This window comes from Neoarius graeffei, chromosome 17 (assembly GCF_027579695.1).
Source record: "Neoarius graeffei isolate fNeoGra1 chromosome 17, fNeoGra1.pri, whole genome shotgun sequence".
Lineage (NCBI taxonomy): Eukaryota > Metazoa > Chordata > Actinopteri > Siluriformes > Ariidae > Neoarius > Neoarius graeffei.
The window spans coordinates 62419751-62445160 of NC_083585.1; the positions used below are offsets into that span (position 1 = coordinate 62419751).

The following is a 25410-nucleotide window of genomic DNA, read 5'->3' on the forward strand; positions in this document are numbered from 1 at the left end:
TGCATCCCTCTGATAGGCATTTTACAATTTTTGTCTTTTCAGTGTCTGTTAAATCTCTTTTTTGGCCCATTTTGCCTGAGATAAAGAAGCTGCCTAATAATTATGCACACCTTAATATAGGGTATTAATGACTTGAGGTCACACCCTCCCTCATTACACAAATAAATACCAACTGAAAATGCTTAAATCCAATTAGCATTCAAGTGTATCTAGCTTGCGGTTGGAAAACATGCATAGAAATAATGGTAGGGTCAGAGTACTCACTTGCCTAATAATTGTGCACACAGTGTATAGATTTATTTTTAGAATGTACTTACACACACACACACACACACACACACTTTTCCCTTTCTGCTTTTTCATTTTATCCCTGGGCATTTTTTTTATCATTTTATTTTTACTGCTTGACCATTTTGTAGTTTATTAGATTATTATGGTTTCAGAATGGGATCAGAAATTTAAACAGAATGTAAGTAAACTATGTGCAAATATTACAACAAATTCAATATTAAAGATTTTTTAATTACAATTACAGAGAATGGATGGACGGATGGATGGATGGATGGATGGATGGATGGTCAGATCAATTAATCACTTCAGAATCCTGTTCATGAGAGAGAGAGATGTGGTCATTGTTCACTTGAACTATCACTGGTGAAATTTTTCAAGTCTATACGCCCTGTAGGAAATACACTCACACACACACACACACACACACACACACACACACACTGTTTCAAATCCCTTCACACTGAATGGCAATTTGCTAACATAGCCAGGCCCCTACTTACACATTACAAAAAAGGAGCCCTCTCTTTAAAGCCACGCTCACTCTCTCTGCCACAGAACACACACAACCAGGAAGTTCATTTCAGAGAAAACGAAACTCAGCAGAGAGTTCAGAGTCTTTCTCTCTCTCAGTACAGGAAAATGGCAGAGGCTGGTATTTCAGTAGATCATTTTTCTGTGGATCAGTTCAGCTGTCCAGTGTGTCTGGATCTCCTGAAGGATCCTGTGACTATTCCCTGTGGACACAGTTACTGTAAGGTGTGTATTAATGGCTGCTGGGATCAGGAGGATGTGAAGGGCGTCTACAGCTGCCCCCAGTGCAGAGTGACTTTCACCCCAAGGCCTGTTCTGTGCAGGAACAACATGCTGGCTGAAGTGGTGGAGAAACTGAAGAAGACTGAACACCAAGCTGCTTCTCCTGCTCACTGTTACGCTGGACCTGGAGATGTGGAGTGTAATTGCTGCACTGGGAGAAAACGCAAAGCCACTAACTCCTGTCTGGTGTGTCTGGCCTCCTATTGTGAAGATCATCTTAAACCTCACTATCAGTCTCCTGCCTATAAGAAGCACAAGTTAGTTGAAGCCTGTGCAGAGCTCCAAGAGAAGATCTGCTCTGAACATGACAAACTGATTGAGATCTTCTGTCGTACTGACCAAAGCTTCATCTGTTATTTGTGTACGATGGATGAACATAAAGGTCATGATACAGTTTCAACTAAAACAGAAAGAAATGAAAAACAGGTAAGAACTGGACATCATTCTTCTTTTCCAAGTCATTTTATACAAATTCTATTTCTAATCTAATTTCTATTCAGTGGATTTAATTGGTTCTCTGACTGTCATTCTCGGTGAAGTAAATTTTTATTTCCAGTCAAACAGTAATATGTAAAGAAATGTTAAAGAGATCAGACCAGTCAGTCTACTTTAAACACCCAACACCCTTCTTCCAGCATTTTACAGCTAAAGTGCTCACGTGACTGTGTTAAAGCTCTGTAACTGGAGATCATATTTCATAACATGTAATGATCTACAGGTTAAAAAAAAAATCTTTATCTTTCTGAATGTGGGAATTGGGTGTGGTTCTCTTCTGGTGGAACTGGGTGTGGTTTTGAATGTACACACAGCACCTTAAAGAAGTAAACCTGACTATGACTCTGGATTTTACTGCTGAACAAATAAATAACTCCCATGAATCCAGATGTGCACTGTGCATGTCTCCCCCCTCTAAACTCACTGAGAAATAAAAGGGAACAGTGATGACGGGCACTGCTCTCAGATCAGTCTTCTTCTTCTGTCAGGTTTTTTGGCAGTTTACAAGCAGAGTGTATTACCGCCATCTACTGGACTGACGTGCAATCAAATGGATGTCATTTCAAAGAAAAATTGAATAAAAAGGAAAAACACAAAACAAATCCTATTTGCTAATTTTGTTTCTTTGATAAATGTTATCATAGCACAAGTGATGTTTTCTGATCTCGGCTCACCTAATAAGGTGTCTAAAGAAAAGGCTTTCTTGACTGCGTTCACTTCCCTCTTCAGTTTTTCTCTTTGTCTGTAGAATTTTAAGCACCTTAAAAGAACATGATCTACATCCTCTCTCACTCCACAAAGTTCACATTTTCCAGATGGATGTTTGTTTGCAACGTATAAGCTGTTATTTAATCCAGTATGGCCTATTCTCAGTCTTGTAAACCAAACCTCCTCCTGTCTGTTCGGGTAACTCGGTTTGCTACTTGAGATATCTTTTTGTATATTATACAAGTGTCTACCTTTCTTCTCCTTATCCCATTCAGCTTGCCATATGTTAACTTTGTTTAATGAGTACCTTAAAGTGCATATCACAGGTAAATTCAGGAGCAAGATCAATGTAATTCTCCTATTTTATATTAAACTTTGGTCAAATATCTGTAACATTCTGCATTTTTTTTTTACCTTGTGCAATACCAGAAAAATTCAGTTGAAATCAAGCCGTTTGAGGCGAATTGGTCCGCCTCTGAAAAAACTTGGCATTTGAATTTCCCGGGAAACATTGATTTTCATGACGTCATCTGCGGGACGCCTCCCTCTGAATCCTACATCAGCGCTGGTTTGTTTCTGAGAAGACGATCTGGTGGTTTTCTGCAAATTTCTTCAACGTTATCGCGTAGCTATTAAAATGGTTCATAGATGTATCGTAGGAGGGTATAGCAACACCAATCTTGATGGGATTAGTACTCCTCGTTTTCCAAAAGACCAGACAGTGAGAGAGAAATGGGAGCACTTGGTCTACACAGGCTGTGCACTGAAACCGTGCAAGCTCTCGCAGCCTGCCAGTGCTTCCGCAGGTGACGTCACGATTCTGGCTCCAGACTCCCTTGGGATTTTTCCAGACGCGTTTGGTTATTTTATTTTTTTCTGCTGTAGACAGATGGCCTTGTGCAAAATTACCCTTCTGGATGAGTGTGTAAAGGGACATACTTTTATATTAAAAAAAAACCTAAATTGGTCCAGAATATGGACTTTAACTTCTGATCTACTGAGTGGAATACTTAACTGAACCTCCTCTTCTTTGGTTGCCTCTTTTGCCAGCTTGTCTGCTTCCTCATTGCCACCAACACCTTTATGGGCTGGAACCCATACAAACTGGATTGATATTCCCTGTTGACTGATTGAAAATAAGATATCAATTTCATACAATAAGTCCTGTCGGCATGACGATTCTCCACTTTGAACGGATGTGAGAGATGACACAGAATCAGAACAAATAACTGCTTTAGGGGGCCTAGTTTCTTCTATCCACTGTAATGCAATAATAATGGCTGTCATTTCAGCTGCAAATATAGACAGATGATCTGATGTTCTCTTTTTAATAGAGATTTTGTAATCAGGGATATAAACTGCAATACCTGTTTTACCCTCTGAATCTTTAGATGCATCTGTATACAGGTAAACCGGTGTTGTATTATAATACCTACTTCCTAAATATTGCTCTACGTTCTGATCCACTCCTCCAGACTTAGCTATCTCTTTGGTTTCCATGATCACCGTAGGGGAGCAAAACAACCAAGGTGGAGTTGTTACCAGGGGCACAGTCTTACTACAAATGATATCATCTATTCCCAATTGATTTGCTAATTTGTTACCACCCCATCCAAAGCTACAAATCTGGGATCTACCATACTCCCAACACTCACTGAGAACTTTTTTAGTAGGGTGTGATGCCTCATGTCCATTTAAATTAATCCAGTAAGCCATACTCAACTTAAGATGTCTGAGGCTGAAGGGCATTTCTCCTGATTCTACTTGCAACACTGGTATGGAAGAAGTTCTAAATGCACCACAACATGTCCTGAGACTTTCAGCCTGCATTCTATTGAGTTCATTAAGCAATGTCTTAGATGCTGAAAGATACACAATACAGCCATAATCTGAAACTGATCTCATCAGTGCAATATAAATTCTTTTAAGGGACATCCCTGAGGCTCCCCAGTTGTACCCTGATAAACATTTCAAAACATGAATGCCCTTTTTGCATTTCTCAATTATTTTCTGAATATGTTCCTTCAATGTTAACTTGACATCAAACCAAACTCCCAAGTACCTAACAATATTAACTTGCTCAAAGGACTGGTTATACAACTTAAGCTCTAGTGTGGGACTTACTCTTTTCTTTGAAAAACAAATAAATTGAGTCTTTTCTACAGACAAATGAAAACCCCACTCACGTGCCCATTTTTCTACCTTGTTGATAGCTAATTGCATTTTAGTTCTAATATCAATATTTCGTCCTTTTATCCACAAAGCTCCATCATCAGCATATAATGCTCTATTGATTCTAATGTCATCCATTTTATTAAAAACATCATTGATAATGTTGAACAGTACTGGACTGCATACACTACCTTGAGATGTTCCATTTTCTATTGAATCGATGTTAGAGAAGTTAACCCCAACTCATACTTCTATTGTTCTGTCCTTTAGGAAGTCTCTAATCCAGTTAAACATCTTACCACCAATACCCATCCTATTCAGCTTAATTAACAACCCCTCCGTCCATAGCATATCATGCGCTTTCTCTAGATCAAAGAATGTTGCTAAAACTGATTCGTTATTGACTTGTGCTTTCCTTATTTCATTTTCTAAACATACAATAGGGTCCATTGTAGTACTGTACGTCCACTACGGAACCCGCTCTGGTGTGGGGAGACAAGACCTCTTTTTTTTTTTTCAGTTTCATACACTAGCCTTCTAGTGATCATTCTTTCCATAATCTTACATAAATTAGATGTTAATGCTATTGGCCCATAACTTTTAACTTCAGTTTTATCCTTCCCTGGTTTTCCCAATCGGAACCACTACAGAATGTTTCCAACACAAAGGCAATCTACCTTGCTCCCAAATCTTATTAAAAAAAACTTAAAATTACATATTTAGCCATGTCATTGACTTCATTCATCATTTTATAACATATACCATCTTTCCCTGGTGAAGTGTTCCTAACCCCATTTAACGCTCTCCTAAGCTCAAATAATGTAAAATCCTTATCAAGTACCCCTCCTAGAACTGCCACCTTATTGTGGTGGAGGGGTTTGTGTGCTTGAATGATCCTAGGAGCTATGTTGTCGGGGGCATTATGCCCCTGTTAGGGTTTCCCAAGGCAGACAGGTCCTAGGTGACAGGCCAGACCAAGAGCAGTTCACCAAAAAACCCCTATGGAGAAAAAATCCAGGACCGTGACGTCGCCCGGTAGGACGCAGCCGGGGCCCCACCCTGGAGCCAGGCCCGGGGTTGGGGCTCGTATGCGAGCGCTTGGTGGCCGGGCCTTTGCCCATGGGGCCCGGCCGGGCTCAGCCCGAAGAGGTGACGTGGGCCCGACCTCCTGTGGGTTCACCACCCACAGAGGTAGCAGTAGGGGTTTGGTGCAGTGTGGATTGGGTGGCAGTCGAAGGCAGGGGCCTCGACGACCTGATCCCCGGACACAGCGGCTGGCTGTTGGGACATGGAATGTCACTTCGCTGGGGGGGAAGGAGCCTGAGCTTGTGCGGGAGGTTGAGAGGTACCGGCTAGAGATAGTCGGGCTCACGTCCACGCACAGCTTGGGCTCTGGAACCCAGCTCCTCGAGAGGGGCTGGACTTTCCACTTCTCTGGAGTCGCCCGTGGTGAGCGGCGGCGGGCTGGTGTGGGCTTCCTTATAGCTCCCCAGCTCAGCCGCCATGTGTTGGAGTTTACCCCAGTGAATGAGAGGGTCGCCTCTCTGCGCCTTCGGATTGGGGAGAGGGCTCTTGCTGTTGTTTGTGCCTATGGGCCAAATAGCAGTATAGAGTATCCGGCCTTCTTGGAGTCCCTGGGAGAGGTACTGAGGGGTGCTCAGACTGGGGACTCCATTGTGCTACTGGGGGACTTCAATGCTCACGTGGGCGACGACAGTGACACCTGGAGGGGCGTGGTTGGGAGGAACGGCCTCCCCGATCTGAACCCGAGTGGTGTTTTGTTATTGGACTTCTGTGCTAGTCACAGTTTGTCCATAACGAACACCATGTTCGAGCATAGGGGTGTCCATAAGTGCACGTGGCACCAGGACACCTTAGGTCGGAGGTCGATGATCGACTTTGTAGTCGTGTCATCTGATCTCCGACCCTATGTCTTGGACACTCGGGTGAAGAGAAGGGCTGAGTTGTCAACTGATCACCACCTGGTGGTGAGTTGGATCCGCTGGCGGAGGAGGAAGCTGGACAGACCTGGCAGGCCCAAACGTATGGTGAGGGTCTGCTGGGAACGTCTGGCCGAGCACTCTGTTGGGGAGGTCTTTAACTCCCACCTCCGGGAGAGCTTTTCCCAGCTTCCGAGGGAGGCGGGGGACATTGAGTCTGAGTGGACCATGTTCTCTACCTCCATTGTGGACGCAGCTGTTCGGAGCTGTGGCCACAAGGTCTCCGGTGCCTGTCGTGGCGGCAATCCCCGAACCCGGTGGTGGACACCGGAAGTAAGGGATGCCGTCAAGCTGAAGAAGGAGTCCTATCGGGCCATGTTGACCTCTGGGACTCCTGAGGCAGCCGACGGGTATTGGCAGGCCAGGCGTGCTGCAGCTCGGGCAGTTGCAGAGGCAAAAACTCGGAACTGGGAGGAGTTCGGGGAGGCCATGGAGAAGGACTATCGGTCGGCCTCGAAGAAATTCTGGCAAACCGTCCGGCGCCTCAGGAGGGGGAAGCAGTACTCTGCCAACACTGTTTACAGTGCGGGTGGGGAGCTGTTGACCTCGACTGGGGACATTGTCGGGCGGTGGAAGGAATACTTTGAGGATCTCCTCAATCCCACCGTCATGTCTTCCACTGAGGAGACTGAGGCTGATGACTCAGAGGTGGACTCGTCCATTACCCAAGCCGAAGTCACTGAGGTGGTTTGCAAGCTCCTCGGTGGCAAGGCACCGGGGGTGGATGAGATCCGCCCTGAGTATCTCAAGTCTCTGGATGTTGTGGGGCTGTCTTGGTTGACACGCCTCTGCAACATCGCGTGGCGGTCGGGGACAGTGCCTCTGGAGTGGCAGACTGGGGTGGTGGTCCCTCTTTTTAAGAAAGGGGACCGGAGAGTGTGCTCCAATTATAGGGGAATCACACTTCTCAGCCTCCCAGGGAAAGTTTACTCCAGGGTACTGGAGAGGAGAATTCGACCAATAGTCGAACCTCGGATCCAGGAGGAACAATGCGGTTTTCGTCCTGGTCGCGGAACACTGGACCAGCTCTATACCCTTCATAGGGTGCTCGAGGGTTCATGGGAGTTTGCCCAACCAGTCCACATGTGCTTTGTGGATCTGGAGAAGGCATTCGACCGTGTCCTCCGTGGTATTCTGTGGGGGGTGCTTCGGGAGTATGGGGTTCGGGGCTCTTTGCTAAGGGCTGTCCGGTCCTTGTACGAACGGAGCAGGAGTCTGGTTCGCATTGCCGGCAGTAAGTCAGACCTGTTCCCGGTGCATGTTGGACTCCGTCAGGGCTGCCCTTTGTCACCGGTTCTGTTCATAATTTTTATGGACAGAATTTCTAGGCGCAGCCAGGGGCCGGAAGGAATCCTGTTTGGGAACCACAGGATTTCATCTCTGCTTTTTGCGGATGATGTTGTCCTGTTGGCTTCTTCAAACCAGGACCTTCAGCATGCACTGGGGCGGTTTGCAGTCGAGTGTGAAGTGGCTGGGATGAGAATCAGCACCTCCAAGTCCGAGGCCATGGTTCTCGACCGGAAAAGGGTGGCTTGCCCTCTCCAGGTTGGTGGAGAAGTCCTGCCTCAAGTGGAGGAGTTTAAGTATCTCGGGATCTTGTTCACGAGTGAGGGAAGGATGGAGCGTGAGATCGACAGGCGGATCGGTGCAGCCTCCGCAGTGATGCGGTCGCTTTACCGGTCCGTCGTGGTGAAGAAGGAGCTGAGCCAAAAGGCGAAGCTCTCAATTTACCGGTCGATCTACGTTCCGACTCTCACCTATGGTCATGAGCTTTGGGTAATGACAGAACAAGATCGCGGATACAAGCGGCTGAAATGAGTTTCCTTCGCAGGGTGGCTGGGCGCTCCCTTAGAGATAGGGTGAGAAGCACAGTCACTCGGGAGGAGCTCGGAGTAGAGCCGCTGCTCCTCCACATCGAGAGGAACCAGCTGAGGTGGCTCGGGCATCTTTTTCGGATGCCTCCTGGACGCCTCCCTGGGGAGGTGTTCCAGGCATGTCCCCCCGGGAGGAGGCCCCGGGGAAGACCCAGGACACGCTGGAGGGACTATGTCTCTCGGCTGGCCTGGGAACGCCTCGGTGTTCTTCCCGAGGAGCTGGCCGAGGTGTCTGGGGAAAGGGAAGTTTGGGCTTCCATGCTTAGACTGCTGCCTCCGCGACCCGGTCCTGGATAAGCGGAAGAAGACGAGACGAGACGAGGCCTTATCAAGTACACTCTCACTTATTACCTGCTTTTCCAGTCATCCTTTATTCTCATCTATTACTTTAACTCTCCAAAACAATTCATCATCAGTTAAGTTCTGTGAACTATGAACCTTAACAAAACTTTTCGCAAGCATCTCTGCTTTCTCTTGATGAGTTACTGCCTCCACATCATTGTTTTTAATCACAGGTAAGGAAAACTCCCTTCTAATGCCTCCCATCTTTTTAATCACGCTCCAAATATCATCCCCTTTGACTTCTGCCCTATTTTAGAACAGAAATCACGCCAATATTTCCTTTTAGCTTCTCTTATAATTCTTTTAACCTTTTGAATGTGATTTTTTTTTTTTTTTATTCCATTAAATTGGTATAGGAATGGTTTGATTGAACAATTTTGAAAGCTTTATTTCTAGCTTTAATTGCTTCCTTACAATCATCTGACCACCAAGGTACCATTCTCTTTTTCCTCATCCCAGAAGATTTGCCAAGAACCTCTTCTGCTGACTCATAATATATTTGTAATGACTGAGTTTAACTCAGGGTAGCATGGTGGTGTAGTGGTTAGCGCTGTTGCCTCACAGCAAGAACGTCCGGGTTCGAGCCCCGTGGCTGGCGAGGGCCTTTCTGTGCGGAGTTTGCATGTTCTCCCCGTGTCCGCGTGGGTTTCCTCCGGGTGCTCCGGTTTCCCCCACAGTCCAAAGACATGCAGGTTAGGTTAACTGGTGACTCTAAATTGACCGTAGGTGTGAATGTGAGTGTGAATGGTTGTCTGTGTCTGTGTCAGCCCTGTGATGACGTGGCGACTTGTCCAGGGTGTACCCCGCCTTTCGCCCGTAGTCAGCTGGGATAGGCTCCAGCTTGCCTGCGACCCTGTAGAACAGGATAAAGCGGCTAGAGATAATGAGATGAGATGAGACATACCATCTAGCATCTCTCTCAAGATTCTTTTACCAGGGTTATAAAAGTTGATCATTTTAATCTTAGTTTTTCCGACCCAAATCTCAACCAGAACTGCTTCAACCTCTTTATCTATATTTAAAGCTCTGTAATTAATCCCCTGCTGAATAAATGTGGCCACTCCACCTCCTGCAGTATCCCTGTCTTTACGCACTGCTAGGTATCCATATATTATTAAATCAAGTGATGGTTTTAACCAGGTTTCCTGTATACAGATAATGTTTGGTTTAACAACTTGTTCCTCAATAAAGTGTTTTAGTTCCTGACCATTAGCAATTAAGCTCCTGGCATTCCACTGTAGAATAGATAAAGTCATTATTAACTGCCACATGGTGCTTGACTATCAGATACCCCTAATACCATATTGTGAATGGAATCAACTGACAATTTATGAATCTCTAGATAATTTTCCACTGCTTTTTTTAATTATTTTAATTCTATCAATTCTACTTGCTACTTGGGCTGAGCAATTAACCACTTCCACCATAAAAGCAATGAATTTTTTCTTCTCCACAATTAAAGTCTCTTCAGTTACTTTACAGCATTTCAGAGTCGTTTGAGTTTGACTCGGGGGTAAAACTACAGGAGTCATACTTCCTTTAACCCTTGATTTTGCTTGGTTTTCTTTGTCAACCTTTTTAATAGCTTCGGCATAAGTAACGCTCTCTTTCACCTTTACACTTTGCACTTGAATTGCTCTTTTATACATCTCGCACCCTTTATAGGCCGCACTGTGTTCACCTCCACAGTTACAGCACTTGATTTTTGTTCCTTCCTCACATTTACCATATTCATGTTCGCCTCCACATCTAGCACACCTAGGTTTTGACTTGCACACAGAAGAAATGTGTCCATATCGCTGACATTTAAAGCATCTAATTGGTGGTAATTCCATTTACCTGACTTATCTTCACCTTCACTTTTATAGTACTCTCACTGTCATTCTCTTCTGAAAACTCCTCCAAATCATTAGTTTCACACTCATCTAGAACTCCTTTCAATCCATGATCGCACCCCAGTCCACCAAACGCCAGTTGCAATGAATCTGGCGGCTCTTTCGCATTCCCGGAAGCACTCATCGCGTTTTTTCTCAGATCAGTCTGTCTGTGAATCCCATTGAAAGTCACAGCTGCCTTTTGAACAGTTTCACTCCAGAGAATATTGCTGAACTACCTTGTTGTTTCTGTCACACAAATAACATTGAAATAACAATCAGTTGACATTTTCACAGAAAACTAAACTTATAATATCATAAGTGGTGCAAACATATGAAGATAGAAGTCACTTCATTTTGGGTGTCTTTTAATTTTAGTTAGTTCTAGAGGCAATATTTCTAGTTTTCACTGAAATGTTTTTATTGACTTTTTTTTTTTAGGTTTTTTTTTTTTTTTTTTCTTTTTGGTTATAATTGTGTAGAAGATGATGAAATGTATTTAAAATGTATTTTATTTGTTCTCAGAATGAGCTAAAGGAGGAGCAGATGAAATCTCAGCAGAGGATCCAGGAGAAGCAGAAGGAGGTGCAGGAGCTGAAACAGACTGTGGACACTATTAAGGTGAGGAGTGAAGAGTAGCTGTGTTTCAATTAACCTGCTTAAAGGAGATACGCAGAACCATGTCCTCATTTTTTGTTCATAAATGCCTTGAGACCCCAAGAATGGCACAGGAATAGTTTTAAGCGTTAACAATAAATCTAATATCGTAATATTTATAAATAAAATTATTCATATAGGTAGCGGCCTGAGTGAATGACTTTGACGTCTGTAACGTCACAGCAGGAAGGCTATCGGTCCCATCGCCATTTCTGCTATACTAAAACACAGAGCTAACTGCAACTTCCAGCTTCCGTTTTGAGCTAATTTATTGCCATGCCATGTAGATGTGTTGCTGGCTGGTGCAGCAACATGACAGAAGGTGGATTTATGTTGCATTCATGGCCCAAGAATGTTCAAACTGCAAAGATTTGGATGCATTTTGCGAGAAGTTCACAGGCACATTGGGCGCCTACGAAGTGGTCTCTCCTCTGCTCTGCACATTTTACTGAAGACTCATACAAAACCTCTGATCTGTTGAGGAGCGTTGGCTATAAGCCCGTTTTGAAAGAGGGTGCAGTATCAACAATTAAATAAAACTATGAGAAAAGGAAAAATAAAAAAATATAAATAATTTTTTTTTAAAAAGGAAAGCAAGTTCAGTGGCACCAGCTCTCCCACAGTTTGAGCCGAGGGTTGTTGGTAAAACCCAGGATGGAACGGGACGTGACATATTATCGCTCAGGCAGTGACCTCCCTGTGGTTGTTTCTAAAACCGGCGATGTCCCGTCCCAGGTTTTAGTAATTGCCTGAGCCGAGCAGTAATGGTGGAGTACTCAGTATGGAGAAAATGGAGAATGAATGGAGCAGCCGTCTGATTTCTAAACTGGATATTGTTGCCATCTCGCCCTTACGTGGAAGAAGCGAATGAATGGAGAACTGAATGAACAACTGAACGTTAGATTGTTTCAAAACAATCGGCCACAAGATCGGCCTTCAAGAAGCGAGAACACAGACGGGCAAGCTCCGACTCTCATTTGGATACAAAACAACAAAAACAACACGTTTACCTGCATTTAGATTAATACATGTAACTTGTATTGTGTATTTAAGTTACCGGTCTAAGATTTATTTAATTTCCTTCAGAATGTGATTCTCAGTTCATCTGATTATTTAATGAGCCTTTTACGTTTTATCAGTGAAAATACTGTGGTGCTTGAAACTTTGTGAACCCTTTAGAATTTTCTATATTTCTGCATAAATATGACCTAAAACATCATCAGATTTTCCCACAAGTCCTAAAAGTAGATAAAGAGAACCCAGTTAAACAAATGGCAAAAAAAAAAGTGAGTGGCAAAAGTATGTGAACCTCTAGGATTAGCAGTTAATTTGAAGGTGAAATCAGAGTCAGGTGTTTTCAATCAGTGGGATGACAATCAGGTGTGAGTGGGCACCCTGTTTTATTTAAAGAACAGGGATCTATCAAAGTCTGATCTTCACAACACATGTTTGTGGAAGTGTATCATGGCACGAACAAAGGAGATTTCTGAGGACCTCAGAAAAAGCGTTGTTGATGCTCATTAGAGATGGTTTTGTAACCTTTTCCAGCCTGAAGAGTTTGGACTCCACCAATCCACAGCCAGACAGATTGTGTACAAATGGAGGAAATTCAAGACTATTGTTACCCTCCCCAGGAGTGGTCGACCAACAAAGATCACTCCAAGAGCAAGGCGTGTAATGGTCGACGAGGTCACAAAGGACCCCAGGATAACTTCTAAGCAGCCGAAGGCCTCTCTCACATTGGCTAATGTTAATGTTCATGAGTCCACCATCAGGAGAACACTGAACAACAATGGTGTGCATGGCAGGCTTGCAAGGAGAAAGCCACTGCTCTCCAAAAAGAACATTGCTGCACATCTGCAGTTTACTAAAGATCACGTGGACAAGCCAGAAGGCTATTGGAAATGTTGGTGGATGGATGAGACCAAAATAGAACTTTTTGGTTTAAATGAGAAGCATTATGTTTGGAGAAAGGAAAACACTGCATTCCAGCATAAGAACCTTATCCCATCTGTGAAACATGGTGGTGGTAGTATCATGGTTTGGGCCTGTTTTGCTGCATCTGGGCCAGGACAGGTTGCCATCATTGATGGAACAATGAATTCTGAATTATACCAGTGAATTCTAAAGGAAAATGTCAGGACATCTGTCCATGAACTGAATCTCAAGAGAAGGTGGGTCATGCAGCAAGACAACGACCCTAAGCACACAAGTCGTTCTACTAAAGAATGGTTAAAGAAGAATAAAGTTAATGTTTTGGAATGGCCAAGTCAAAGTCCTGACCTTAATCCCATCAAAATGTTGTGGAAGGACCTGAAGCGAGCAGTTCATGTGAGGAAACCCACCAACATCCCAAAGATGAAGCTGTTCTGTATGGAGGAATGGGCTAAAATTCCTCCAAGCCGGTGTGCAGGACTGATCAACAGTTACCGCAAATGTTTAGTTGCAGTTATTGCTGCACAAGGGGATCACACCAGATACTGAAAGCAAAGGTTCACATACTTTTGCCACTCACAGATATGTAATATTGGATCATTTTCCTGAATAAATAAATGACCAAGTGTAATATTTTTGTCTCATTGGTTTAACTGGGTTCCCTTTATCTACTTTTAGGACTTGCGTGAAAATCTGATGATGTTTTAGGCCATATTTATGCAGAAATATAGAAAATTCTAAAGGGTTCACAAACTTTCAAGCACCACTGTAGATGCATGTGGGCGGCACGGTGGTGTAGTGGTTAGCGCTGTCGCCTCACAGCAAGAAGGTCCGGGTTTGAGCCCCGTGGCCGGCGAGGGCCTTTCTGTGCGGAGTTTGCATGTTCTCCCCATGTCCGTGTGGGTTTCCTCTGGGTGCTCCGGTTTCCCCCACAGTCCAAAGACATGCAGGTTAGGTTAACTGGTGACTCTAAATTGACCGTAGGTGTGAATGTGAGTGTGAATGGTTGTCTGTGTCTATGTGTCAGCCCTGTGATGACCTGGCGACTTGTCCAGGGTGTACCCCGCCTTTTGCCCGTAGTCAGCTGGGATAGGCTCCAGCTTGCCCGCGACCCTGTAGAACAGGATAAAGCCGCTAGAGATAATGAGATGAGAATGAATAGATGCATGTACATGTATGTTGCATAAGTTATAACACCTATCCTGTTTTAATGAGTCAACCCACAATCAATGAAGTCAAATCAGTCTTAGTTGAGCAAGTCGGTAACGGTATTTCTTACTTTCACCATACATTTTTATTTATATGACTTTGGTCTATAGCTGTCAAAGGCCTCGGCCTTAAAACCGGTTCCCGCAGTGACATCACGCGCTCAGGGCTGGCTGGCTCAGCGGGGCAGCTCCAATGCCAAATTTGCGGTCGAGTTTAACTCTCAAAAAAATATTTTTTGATTCCTATTTATGCAGCATACAAGAGTCAAGGATGGAGATATTATCCACTCAGAAATGTATTTAAAAATAAAGGTTCTGCGTATCTCCTTAAAATAGTGAACTAAAAAAACAAGGAATGAAAACCCGGGGTTTAACAAAAACAACTCAAATATCTCGAGAGAGAGTTTATTTTTACAGAGTATCCGATTAGACCTCCATTGCGTGTGTGTGTGTGTGTACTAACAGAAGCGTTCACAGGCAGCAGTAGATGACAGTGAGAGGATCTTTACTGAGATGATCAGCTCCATGGAGAAAAAGCGCTCGGTGGTGACGGAGCTGATCAGAGCTCAGGAGAAAGCTGAACTGAGTCGAGCTGAACGACTCCTGAAGCAACTGGAGCAGGAGATTGCTGATCTTCAGAGGAGAGTCACTGAGCTGGAGCAGCTTTCACTCACACACGATCACATCCACTTCCTCCAGGTAACACTCACTGTCTGATCTACAGAGGGCGCTGTTCCTCACAAAGTTTCCTCCTAAAAGCTCATGACAGCAACAATAAATGTTCCTGTCTGAGAACCCAAGTGTGTCTTTGGTCTGATTCAGTCTGAGATTCATTCGTTCCTCTCCTACACTTTTCTCCTTCTCTATTCTGTGTTTCCTCTCTGTAGAGTTTCCCGTCTCTCTGTGTTTCTCCTGGATGTGACGACTCACCCAGCTTCACTGTCAATCAACATCTCTCATTTGATGGAGTGAGGAAATCTCTCTCAGATCTGAAAAAACGAGTCAAGGAAATCTGTGAGGAGGAATTCAATGTAATCCATCCACAAGGTAAACAAACAAACATTTGTTCTGTATCACAGTAAAGAGAGCCATAAAATTAATGTAACGGAAATAAAACGTAAGCAGGAACAAAACTGCATCAAATCACAAAGCATTAGTATTAAGGCCAATTTATGCTGACAACCCAGTCCTCGCAGATGGCGTCTGCGAAGCCCCCCCCCCCCCCCCCCCCTTCGCAGACACTCTGTGCGCACCTCCCAAAAATTGTGACCACCGCAGACAGCCTCGCAGACGAGGGCTCTGATTGGTCCACTCTACATCCGCTGTACACGCACTTCCGCTTCCCTACTTTCCCGGTTTGTTTTGTTTTTACGACCGCCATTTTTAAAAACACGAGCGAAGATGGAGCAGCACGAAGAGCGGTTGATCGAGGAAGTGAGGAAGTACGTACATCTATACGACTCCAGTTCTAGTCATTATCAGTAACCGGAGGATAAACACTCCACTAACCACACCCACCAACTACTCCTAGCGATTTCGCGACTTCGCGCCCCCTTGCATTGTGGTGGTGAATAACATCGCACACGCCTATTGCTCCCCGCTCAACGATAAATTACAACTGTCTGCGAAAAGCTATCTGCGAAAGCCTTGTCGCAAGAGCATGCAGAGGCCCTTAGCCTCAGAAATTCATCTCATCTCATTATCTCTAGCCGCTTTATCCTGTTCTACAGGGTCGCAGGCAAGCTGGAGCCTATCCCAGCTGACTACGGGCGAAAGGCGGGGTACACCCTGGACAAGTCGCCAGGTCATCACAGGGCTGACACATAGACACAGACAACCATTCACACTCACATTCACACCTACGGTCAATTTAGAGTCACCAGTTAACCTAACCTGCATGTCTTTGGACTGTGGGGGAAACCAGAGCACCCGGAGGAAACCCACGTGGACACTGGGAGAACATGCAAACTCCGCACAGAAAGGCCCTCGCCGGCCACGGGGCTCAAACCCGGACCTTCTCGCTGTGAGGCGACAGCGCTAACCACTACGCCACTGTGCTGCCCGCCTCAGAAATTACATGTGCAAATTACAAATAAATTTCCCAGATAAACAGGACCTTAATCACAAATCCACAAACTAATCTTACTGAACTTTACACGTAACAAATATGATGAACATTAGATCAGAACCGAGGCCTTAATTCCTCCATAAAATCCATCAGAAAGTAAAAACACACACATTGTCAGAGCTTCAGCTGGGAAAAGTTTTTTGCTTCTCATGATTCTTACATTCAAATGCTGCACAGTGTGATGACATTTTGGCCGATCTCTAAATCGTGTCTGACTGAGAGCAGTGAGGAATCTAATTTTTCATTTTCATGCTTTAAACTGTTTTCGTGTCATTTTTCAGTCTCCATTTTGTCTCTGTGTCTCTACAGCTGCAGCAGCTCACATGATTTTACCCTCAAAACCAAAGAGCAGAGAAGATTTCCTGCAGTGTAGGTGTAACACACACACACACACACACACACACACACACACACACACACACACACACACACACACACACACACACTCTCTCTCTCCAACTCAGAGGAGGACCTCCCACATGATGGTCTTTCTTTTGACTTACAAGACATAGAATGTGTATCAATAATAGTTTATTTATATCACACACACAAATCTAATACATACGAAGGATAAAATTCTGCCTAGAAATAACTAGTAATCTAATCTCACTCGGCAGAAAAAATAATGGATTACTGTTATAAAGAAGAAAGCTAGTCGCACAGAGGCACAATGATAAAATACAATATTTCAACAAATACAATAAAAAGAGGGAAAGAATGAAATGACAGTGTGAGGAAAAGAGAAAGGAATGCTGATCTGAAGCGATAATCGTACTTTTGATAGAACGCTTGAAATTGCTGAAGCTAAGACTCTGGAAAGATTCATCAATACTGTTCCAGAGAGCAGCAGCTTTGAAGCGAATATTAAACTTGCCATCGTTAGTTCTGGCTGAAGGAACACAAAATGAAGATCTCGAAGCCAGTCAAGTTTTATACTTGTGCCTTGATGCTAAAAGTGTCAAAAAGTTATCAAAGGCAGGCACCAAATAAACTAGAATGAAATTTAAACATAAAAATCCTGTTTAAGTAATCTATAAAATCAGAGAATTTCATCATCTCCAGCTTTTTAAAAATAGGAGGTGTGTGTTCATTAAAAGAAGCTAAATTAATAATTCTGACAGCTTTCTTCTGGAGTCCAGTTATCGGTCGAAGGGTAGCCTCATAAGTTTTACCCCAAACTGTAACACCATATATTAAAAAAGAATAAATAAGAGAGTAGTACAGCTGAGTTAGAATACGTTGAGAAACATAGTGATGAAGCTCAGCAATAATTCCAAAGCCTCTGGAGATTTTCTTGCTCTACTGGTGGATGTGTTTCCTCCTGATGAGGTGAGAGTCGAAAACTACTCCAAGATACCTGATGTGGTTCTTCTGTTTAATCGGCTTATTATTAATTTTCAGGAAATGGTTCTGCTCAATTTCTTTTGGGGTGGATTAAAAAAGAACAAAATTTGTTTTGTCGACATTCAGAGAGAATTTATTTGCACAAAGCCACGCGATGATATCAGAATTACTTTATTAATCCCCGGAGGGAAATTCAAATTTGCAACCAAGCTCCCAAATATTGACCAATTCAGAATTTACCCTGGCTTCTAGAGAATCTAAAGATGAATCTGCCAGGAATAAATTTGAGTCACCTGCAAAAAGATGAAAATCAAATATATTGGAGCAGCTCATAAAATCATTTATGTATAAGAGAAATACATTCGAAGGGGGCCATGATGTGAACCCTGTGGTACTCCACATGAAATTGGTAAAGAGCTGGATGAAATATTAACGATTGAAACAAACTGACGTCTATTTGATAGATATGAGGCAAACCAATCATGGACAATCCCACGGATGCCATAAGAATATAATTTTTCTTACAAAATATCATGATCTATGCCATCAACGGCTTTACTCAGACAAAGAATGATACCACAGGAAAATTTGCCATCTTCAATTGCTCTTTGGATTTTATCAGTGATTTAGTAAAAGTGCATGTTCTGTAGATCTGTTGTCACGGAAACCAAACTGACCAGAATATATTAAATCAAACTTCTCTCGATATGTATTCAGCCTATTTTACATGAGTTTTTTCTAATATTTTTGATAGACCAATTTCTCTTTTGTCAATTTTTATGATTAGAAGTTAACAGTTGAGCTCCTGCTTTAAACACGGGTCTGACACGAGCAAGTTTAAAAGAATCAGGAACAGTACCAGAAGTAAAGGAGAAGTGATATAGGATCTCCCACAGGCTTTGAGATTGAGTTTAATATCTTGAACCAGGGCTACAGAAATACTAAAGGGGCCACAAGCCTCTCCAGACTTGAGCCGGAGAAAAATGTCTTGAATTTCTTGTGTCCATGTAGGACTAAGAAGAAAGCTGTCGCTTGTCAGAGAAGCAAGAAAATCTGAAAATATTTTGTTGACCTTTGGTATTGCTTGGCTGATACTTTTACCAATGTCTGCAAAATAAACATTGAACTCATATATTTTAAGTTCGTTTCCTAGACAAGGATTTTTTTTTTTTAAGCTTGTTACCTCGTTAACAGTTTCGGCGAGAATCTCCCGCCTTCTTCAGAACCAGTCACCAGATGTCGAGTGGTGACGTGCCTTATCAGCTGATGTTGCGTTACGGAGGCGTGAACGTCCCGCCCAATTTGACAGGTAGTTCACGCCTCCTGCTGTCAGGTCGCTCCTCCAGGACGGCGCTCCAGGTGTGCGACAGCGCGTACGCTCCCTCATCCCGGTTCATCGTCCTCTGCGCCCGCTTACGCATCTCCACTGCCTCTAAAATCCAACGCTGGAATCTATTTTCTTCAGCGTGAATGACTCTGGCCTCTTCCCAATTCATTATATGATTTTGTCGTTTGCAGTGGTCTGAAATGGCTGATTTTAGGTTTTTTTGGTTTGCTTTTTCTTTTTCGGATCTTGTGAGTCTTTTTGTTGTTTCTTTTTCACACTCTATGTGGTGTTCTTTCCTTCGAGTATGGAAACATCTGCCCGTTTCACCAATATAGACTTTATTACATGAACGGCAAGGGATTTCATAGATGACGTTGCATTTATTGTCCAGTTGTATTTTGTCTTTGGGGTGACCTAGCAGCTGTCGGAGGTTCTTGTATGGTTTGACCGGGGTGTTGATGTGGTATTTCCTCATGGATCGTTGGATGCGTTCTGTGACTCCCTTTTATTTATGGTAGTGTGACAAAGACCCGGTTTGTTTTTTCGGTGTTTTTTCTTGTTTGTTTTTTTTCTTTTATTTGTGTCTGTAATTTCCCTTTCCGAAATTTGGAAATTTGGGCGGGACGTTCACGCCTCCGTAACGCAACATCAGCTGATAAGGCACATCACCACTCGACATCTGGTGACTGGTTCTGAAGAAGGCAGGAGATTCTTGCCGAAACTGTTAACGAGGTAACAAGCTTAAAAAAAAAAAATCCTTGTCTAAGAAACGAACTTAAAATATCTGTAATAGTTAGACATAATGAACATCCACTACATACAAACATTGAACTCATTTGCTAGATCCTTTTACCTATAGGAGTCAAATGGTTTAGCTTATTTCTCTACACTTTGTACTGAGCATACAGGCACTGATTTCTCGTCTTGATCGATTTTTCTATACAATTTGATTTAATAATTCATTGTTCTAAGACTGAGGGGAAATCCAAGGTTCAGATTTGAGTTTGATTTCCTTCCTTGACATGGTTTTTCAGAGGAACATGAGCGGTAATAATTTCATCAGAGTTTTCAAGAAAGCTGGAGAATGTCAGGAATATCAGGCTCACCATCGGACTGGCTAGAGCAGTCAATTTGTTGAAAACCATAAATAAATGCATCTTCATTGAACCATATGAAATCCATCCATATCCATAACCGCTTATCCTGTGCAGGGTCGCAGGCAAGCTGGAGCCTATCCCAGCTGACTATGGGCGAGAGGCGGGGTACACCCTGGACAAATCACCAGGTCATCGCAGGGCTGACACATAGAGACAAACAACCATTCACACTCACATTCTCACCTACAGTCAATTTAGAACCAACAATTAGCCTAACCTTCAGGTCTTTGGACGGTGAAGGAAACTCACACAGACACAGGGAGAACATGCAAACTCCACACAGAAAGGCGCCCATTGGCCACTGGGCTTGAACCCAGAACCTTCTTGCTGTGAGGTGATGGTGCTAACCACTGTGCCACCTGCCGTAGGAACTCTCTTCTCTAAACTTGCTTATTCAATGGGGAGGGTGAATTGAGTCAATAGACAAAAAGTTGGGAAAATGGTTAGTTAGGTCATTATAAAATATTCCCATTATATGTAGCATATTTAAGTCATCCGACCATCCATTATCCTTAACCGCTTATCCTGTGCAGGGTCAGCCGGGATAGGCTCCAGCTTGCCTGTGACCCTGCACAGGATATTTAAGTGAATTAAAATATATATAGTCAATAAACATGGTTGAAAAGAATAGGAAGATAAAGTATTGATAAATTCACCTGTAGGTATCTGAGTGTCTGAATTCATCATATTTAAGTTTAGGTTGCTCACAAAAATACAAAGCTTTGACTCCTCATGGATTTTATCAATTATTATTGAAAGCTTATCCAGAAATGGCTGAAAAGAACTGTTTCGGTGTCTGTATCTCACACCACAAACTATGTTCTTACTGCCTTCATTATGGAGCTCAACAGAAACTGATTCGTCTCGATCAGAAGTATTAAGGTCATCTCTTAGATTATACCTTCAGGAATTTATGAAGAGTCCAATTTGGAGTGTGGGGAAATGTAATTAAATTCAGGTAAGTAAAAATTGACAAAACTATCTTTGAGTTGAATGCCAGGTTTCTGAATGGCAACAGATCTTCAATAGATGATCTTAAATACTGATTATGTCTTGAAATTCATCAAATTTAGCTGAGAGGCTCCTGATAATATAGTGAAGGAAAGAGAACAACTTGTCAGATAAACAAGAAGATAGTCATCTATATCCCCCGCCCTACATACCAACTATATACCAAGTTTCAAGATATTGTCATGTTTTTGAAGTTCTGCTGCAGGAAACCAACCGTACCTCTTTACACTGACCTCAGCAGCCCATGACATAAACCCACCGGACCTTTGGTCCAGGTGAGCTCAAAATTAAAATTTCACATTTCTTAGTAGCTATGAAAAGACACATACACATTACTTCAACACATATACCAACTTTCAAGACCAAACCACTCATAGTTTTCAGGTTCTGCTCTGAAAACCAAACCTACCCTAGAGACCAAGTCTGAAGTTGTTTCCATGGAAACATGAAAAATTAAAATTTCTCAAATTTCTTCATATGAAAAGGCACATCTACATCACCTTGTTAACATGTATACCAAGTTTCAAATCCATATCATGAATAGTTTTGGATATATGCTCCAGAAACGAACATTGCTCAAAGTCAAAATCTATTACTATGTAAAAATTTGAAAAATACTTTTTTCCAAAAATCGAAAATAGCAAAAGGCACCATTTCACATGTTGGTTGAAATGTATACAAAGGTTCATGAAGATATCTTCAGTAGTTTTAAAGATATGGCCCAGAAACGAAAACGTGACCAGATGGATGGATGGATGGATGGATCGACAGAACCTGTTTCTATATCCTTCTCTAACCTTCGTTTGGGTGGGGAATAATTACGAAGTTCTTGAGAAGAATCAAATTCGTGTGGGGAATAGTACCTAGAATTAATATGACGAGTATTCACGTCAGGATTGAAATCATTTAGGTTTGGTGATAATTCTAATCATCATAATTAATCTCATAATAATTCTAAGCAGGAACAACGTCAGCTTGATTCACGCACAATTATACTGACAAAGTTAAGGTCAAAACAGAAAAAGACGCCATGATACAACACTAAAGATTGAAGTATTTTGTGTGTACAGAATGCTGAGGGAAAAGGGAGGAAAAGAAAAAAAATGGCTGAATGTGAAAGCTGTTTGGAGTGGTTCCATCAGGAATGTGAAGCGACCCCAGGGCCTGTTTTTCACGATGGGGGGCAGCAACTGCAGAATCTAAAGGGGATGAGGTGCAGTGGGTGAAGACGGACCACCAAAAGCAAGATTTTGTTCATTAACTTGGTTATTAATGCATAAACATTTGATTTTTTTTTCTTTCTGTCGCCTCGACTGTCGTGACATGCGTGGATTAAATGTACATTATCCTCGATGCGTCAAGTTGGAGCTTAATCTTATTTTTATGTAATAAAAAAGGGCTTCATATTTAACAACAAATGCACTGGACTTGGAAAACTGATCTACATTCCTCACCACAATTTATTAACACATCAGCACCATCTTTTAAATTTGAATGGTCTTCAGAAGTCACAAATCTAAACTTGAAGGTTGATTTTATAGACATGGTATCTACATTTTAAGCTGGGATTTTATAAGCTCATGAGCTGACATCGTTACTACTGAGAATTATGGCGATGACACGATCAATCTCAGAATTCCAGACATGATAAACAAAAGTACAACACTTATTCAGAAGGTCATTAAAGGAACCGCCTCGATCCAAACACAGTGAGGAGAAATCCTGTTCCTCAATAAAAATCAATAAAGGTTCTCTGAAATGTTACTATGGCTACAGAAGGACTCTGAGTCCAACACGCACACACACACGTTATCCTCTTCATGTTTATCTAAACCTTTTCCTGTGCAGACACAATTATACTGAGCATAAATTCATCCAGAGACTGTGTGAGAGAGAGAAAATAAGAGTACTGAATAACAAAGGTATATAAAAAACTAATGTTTATAAGTTATTTTAAAATGGAAAACTGTGTGAATAATAATGTAAAGTGTCAGAACACTGTTGTGATGTAGGAATTAAAACATGCTGTACATTTCTCTGAACAGTAGGTGTCGCTAGTGAACTCTGTTGAATGAGACTCCGAGTCATGAATCTTTTCGTGAATCACAACCACTGAGCTCTATATAAAACCTGGAGGGCTCCGAACCCATTCCCCTCTGTAGGGACGAGTGAAGCCATCTGGACGCCATCTTACCACTCACATCGCGTGGATTTGGTTTGTGTGTTAAACCGCCGTCTCATCTCATCTCATTATCTGTAGCCGCTTTATCCTGTTCTACAGGGTCTTGGGCAAGCTGGAGCCTATCCCAGCTGACTATGGGCAAAAGGCGGGGTACACCCTGGACAAGTCGCCAGGTCATCACAGGGCTGACACATAGACACAGACAACCATTCACACTCACATTCACACCTACGGTCAATTTAGAGTCACCAGTTAACCTAACCTGCATGTCTTTGGACTGTGGGGGAAACCGGAGCACCCGGAGGAAACCCACGCAGACACGGGGAGAACATGCAAACTCCGCACAGAAAGGCCCTCGCCGGCCACGGGGCTCGAACCCGGACCTTCTTGCTGTGAGGCAACAGCGCTAACCACTACACCACCGTGCCGCCATGAGAGATAATAATAATAACACAAAAGGCTGTACAATACTTCCTTTCTATTTAGGACAGCTGTTGAAACAGGATTATTTTCTCATGTTATTTGCCATTTTCACTTCATTCTCACAGTCATGTCTTAACAGTATTTATTCATCACATAATTCACTGTCATTTTAGACACAAACGATTCAATTTTGATGCTTTTTCTTTTTAAGACGACACAGTGTTTAGCAAATGGGGTAACTTTTAACGTGGTAAACAAATGTAATAAGAAATACAGCGTCTGACAGTATGGATGCCGGATGCACCATCTGGCCAAATGCTTCAGTGAGATGACGACTGGACTGAACCCACACTCCACAAGCAGTTAACAAAACTCATCTTGCATAGGCGTGAATTATTTTATTTTCCAATGCATACATCATTCATAATTCTGATTAAAGTTGCATTTGTTTACCACATTAAAAGTTGCTCCATTTGCTGAACAGTGCGTGGGCTTAAAAAGAAAAAGCTTCATTCTCACATGTTTTAACAGTATTTATTGGTCACAATTTTGCTAATTGAATCTTTTTGTGTCTAAAATGTGACCAATAAATACTGTTAAAACAGAGGGGAATGGGTTCGGAGCCCTCCAGAATTTATATAGAGCCGAGGCTTCTTTCGTCATTGGTCACATGGTTTTGTCTGCCACGCCCCCTTCTACTCCATTCGCGCTTCGGAGCCTCACGACAGACAGGTGTCTCACACACACTTCTTATAAATCCTGTGATTAACATCTAACCTGTGGATATTTTATTGTTTTAGATTTCTGTTATCTGACTCTGGATCCAAACACAGTAAATCCTGAACTCATTCTGTCTGAGAAGAACAGAGCGGTGACACGCAGTGAGACAGAACAGAGATACTCTGATCATCCAGAGAGATTTGACTCCTGGCGGCAGGTGTTGTGTAAGGAGAGTGTGTGTGGACGCTGTTACTGGGAGGTGGAGTGGAGGGGTGATGCTGTGTTCATATCAGTCTCATATAAAGAGATCAGCAGGAAAGGACAGGGTTATGAGTGTGTGTTCGGATACAACAGTCAGTCCTGGAGTCTGTGGTGTTTTCCTTCCTCTGTCTGTTTCTGGCACAACAACATTAAGACTGATCTCCGAGTTCCATCATCCTCCAGAATAGGAGTGTATGTGGATCACAGTGCAGGAACTCTGTCCTTCTACAGCGTCTCTGACCCGATGAGGCTCCTCCACAGAGTCCACACCACATTCACTCAGCCTCTATACGCTGGGGTCAGGATATGGAGTTCTGACTCATCTGTGAGGTTTTATGATCCGATGAAAAAATGAAATGTTGGTAAAAGTTGAAATGTTTAGTAAAATTATAACTGAGGTGTCAGATTGAATTTCTCCCTGAAATACAAAGACACTTTTGTGTGCAGAAACTGTGGCACTAATGAATTATTTTCAGAGTGCATCTGTT

At 42.8% G+C, this 25410-nt stretch overlaps 1 protein-coding gene across 1 annotated transcript; it reads left to right on the forward strand.

The window, feature by feature from the left end:
• The first annotated feature begins 887 nt into the window (after window positions 1-887).
• Window positions 888-25280, forward strand: LOC132864400 (tripartite motif-containing protein 16-like). Its single transcript, XM_060897823.1, has 6 exons — window positions 888-1530; window positions 11095-11190; window positions 14835-15068; window positions 15257-15416; window positions 16807-16866; window positions 24742-25280. The coding sequence occupies exons 1-6, from the start codon at window positions 931-933 to the stop codon at window positions 25275-25277; spliced, it is 1686 nt and encodes a 561-aa protein (XP_060753806.1). The 5' UTR covers window positions 888-930; the 3' UTR covers window positions 25278-25280.
• Window positions 25281-25410: the final 130 nt, after the last annotated feature.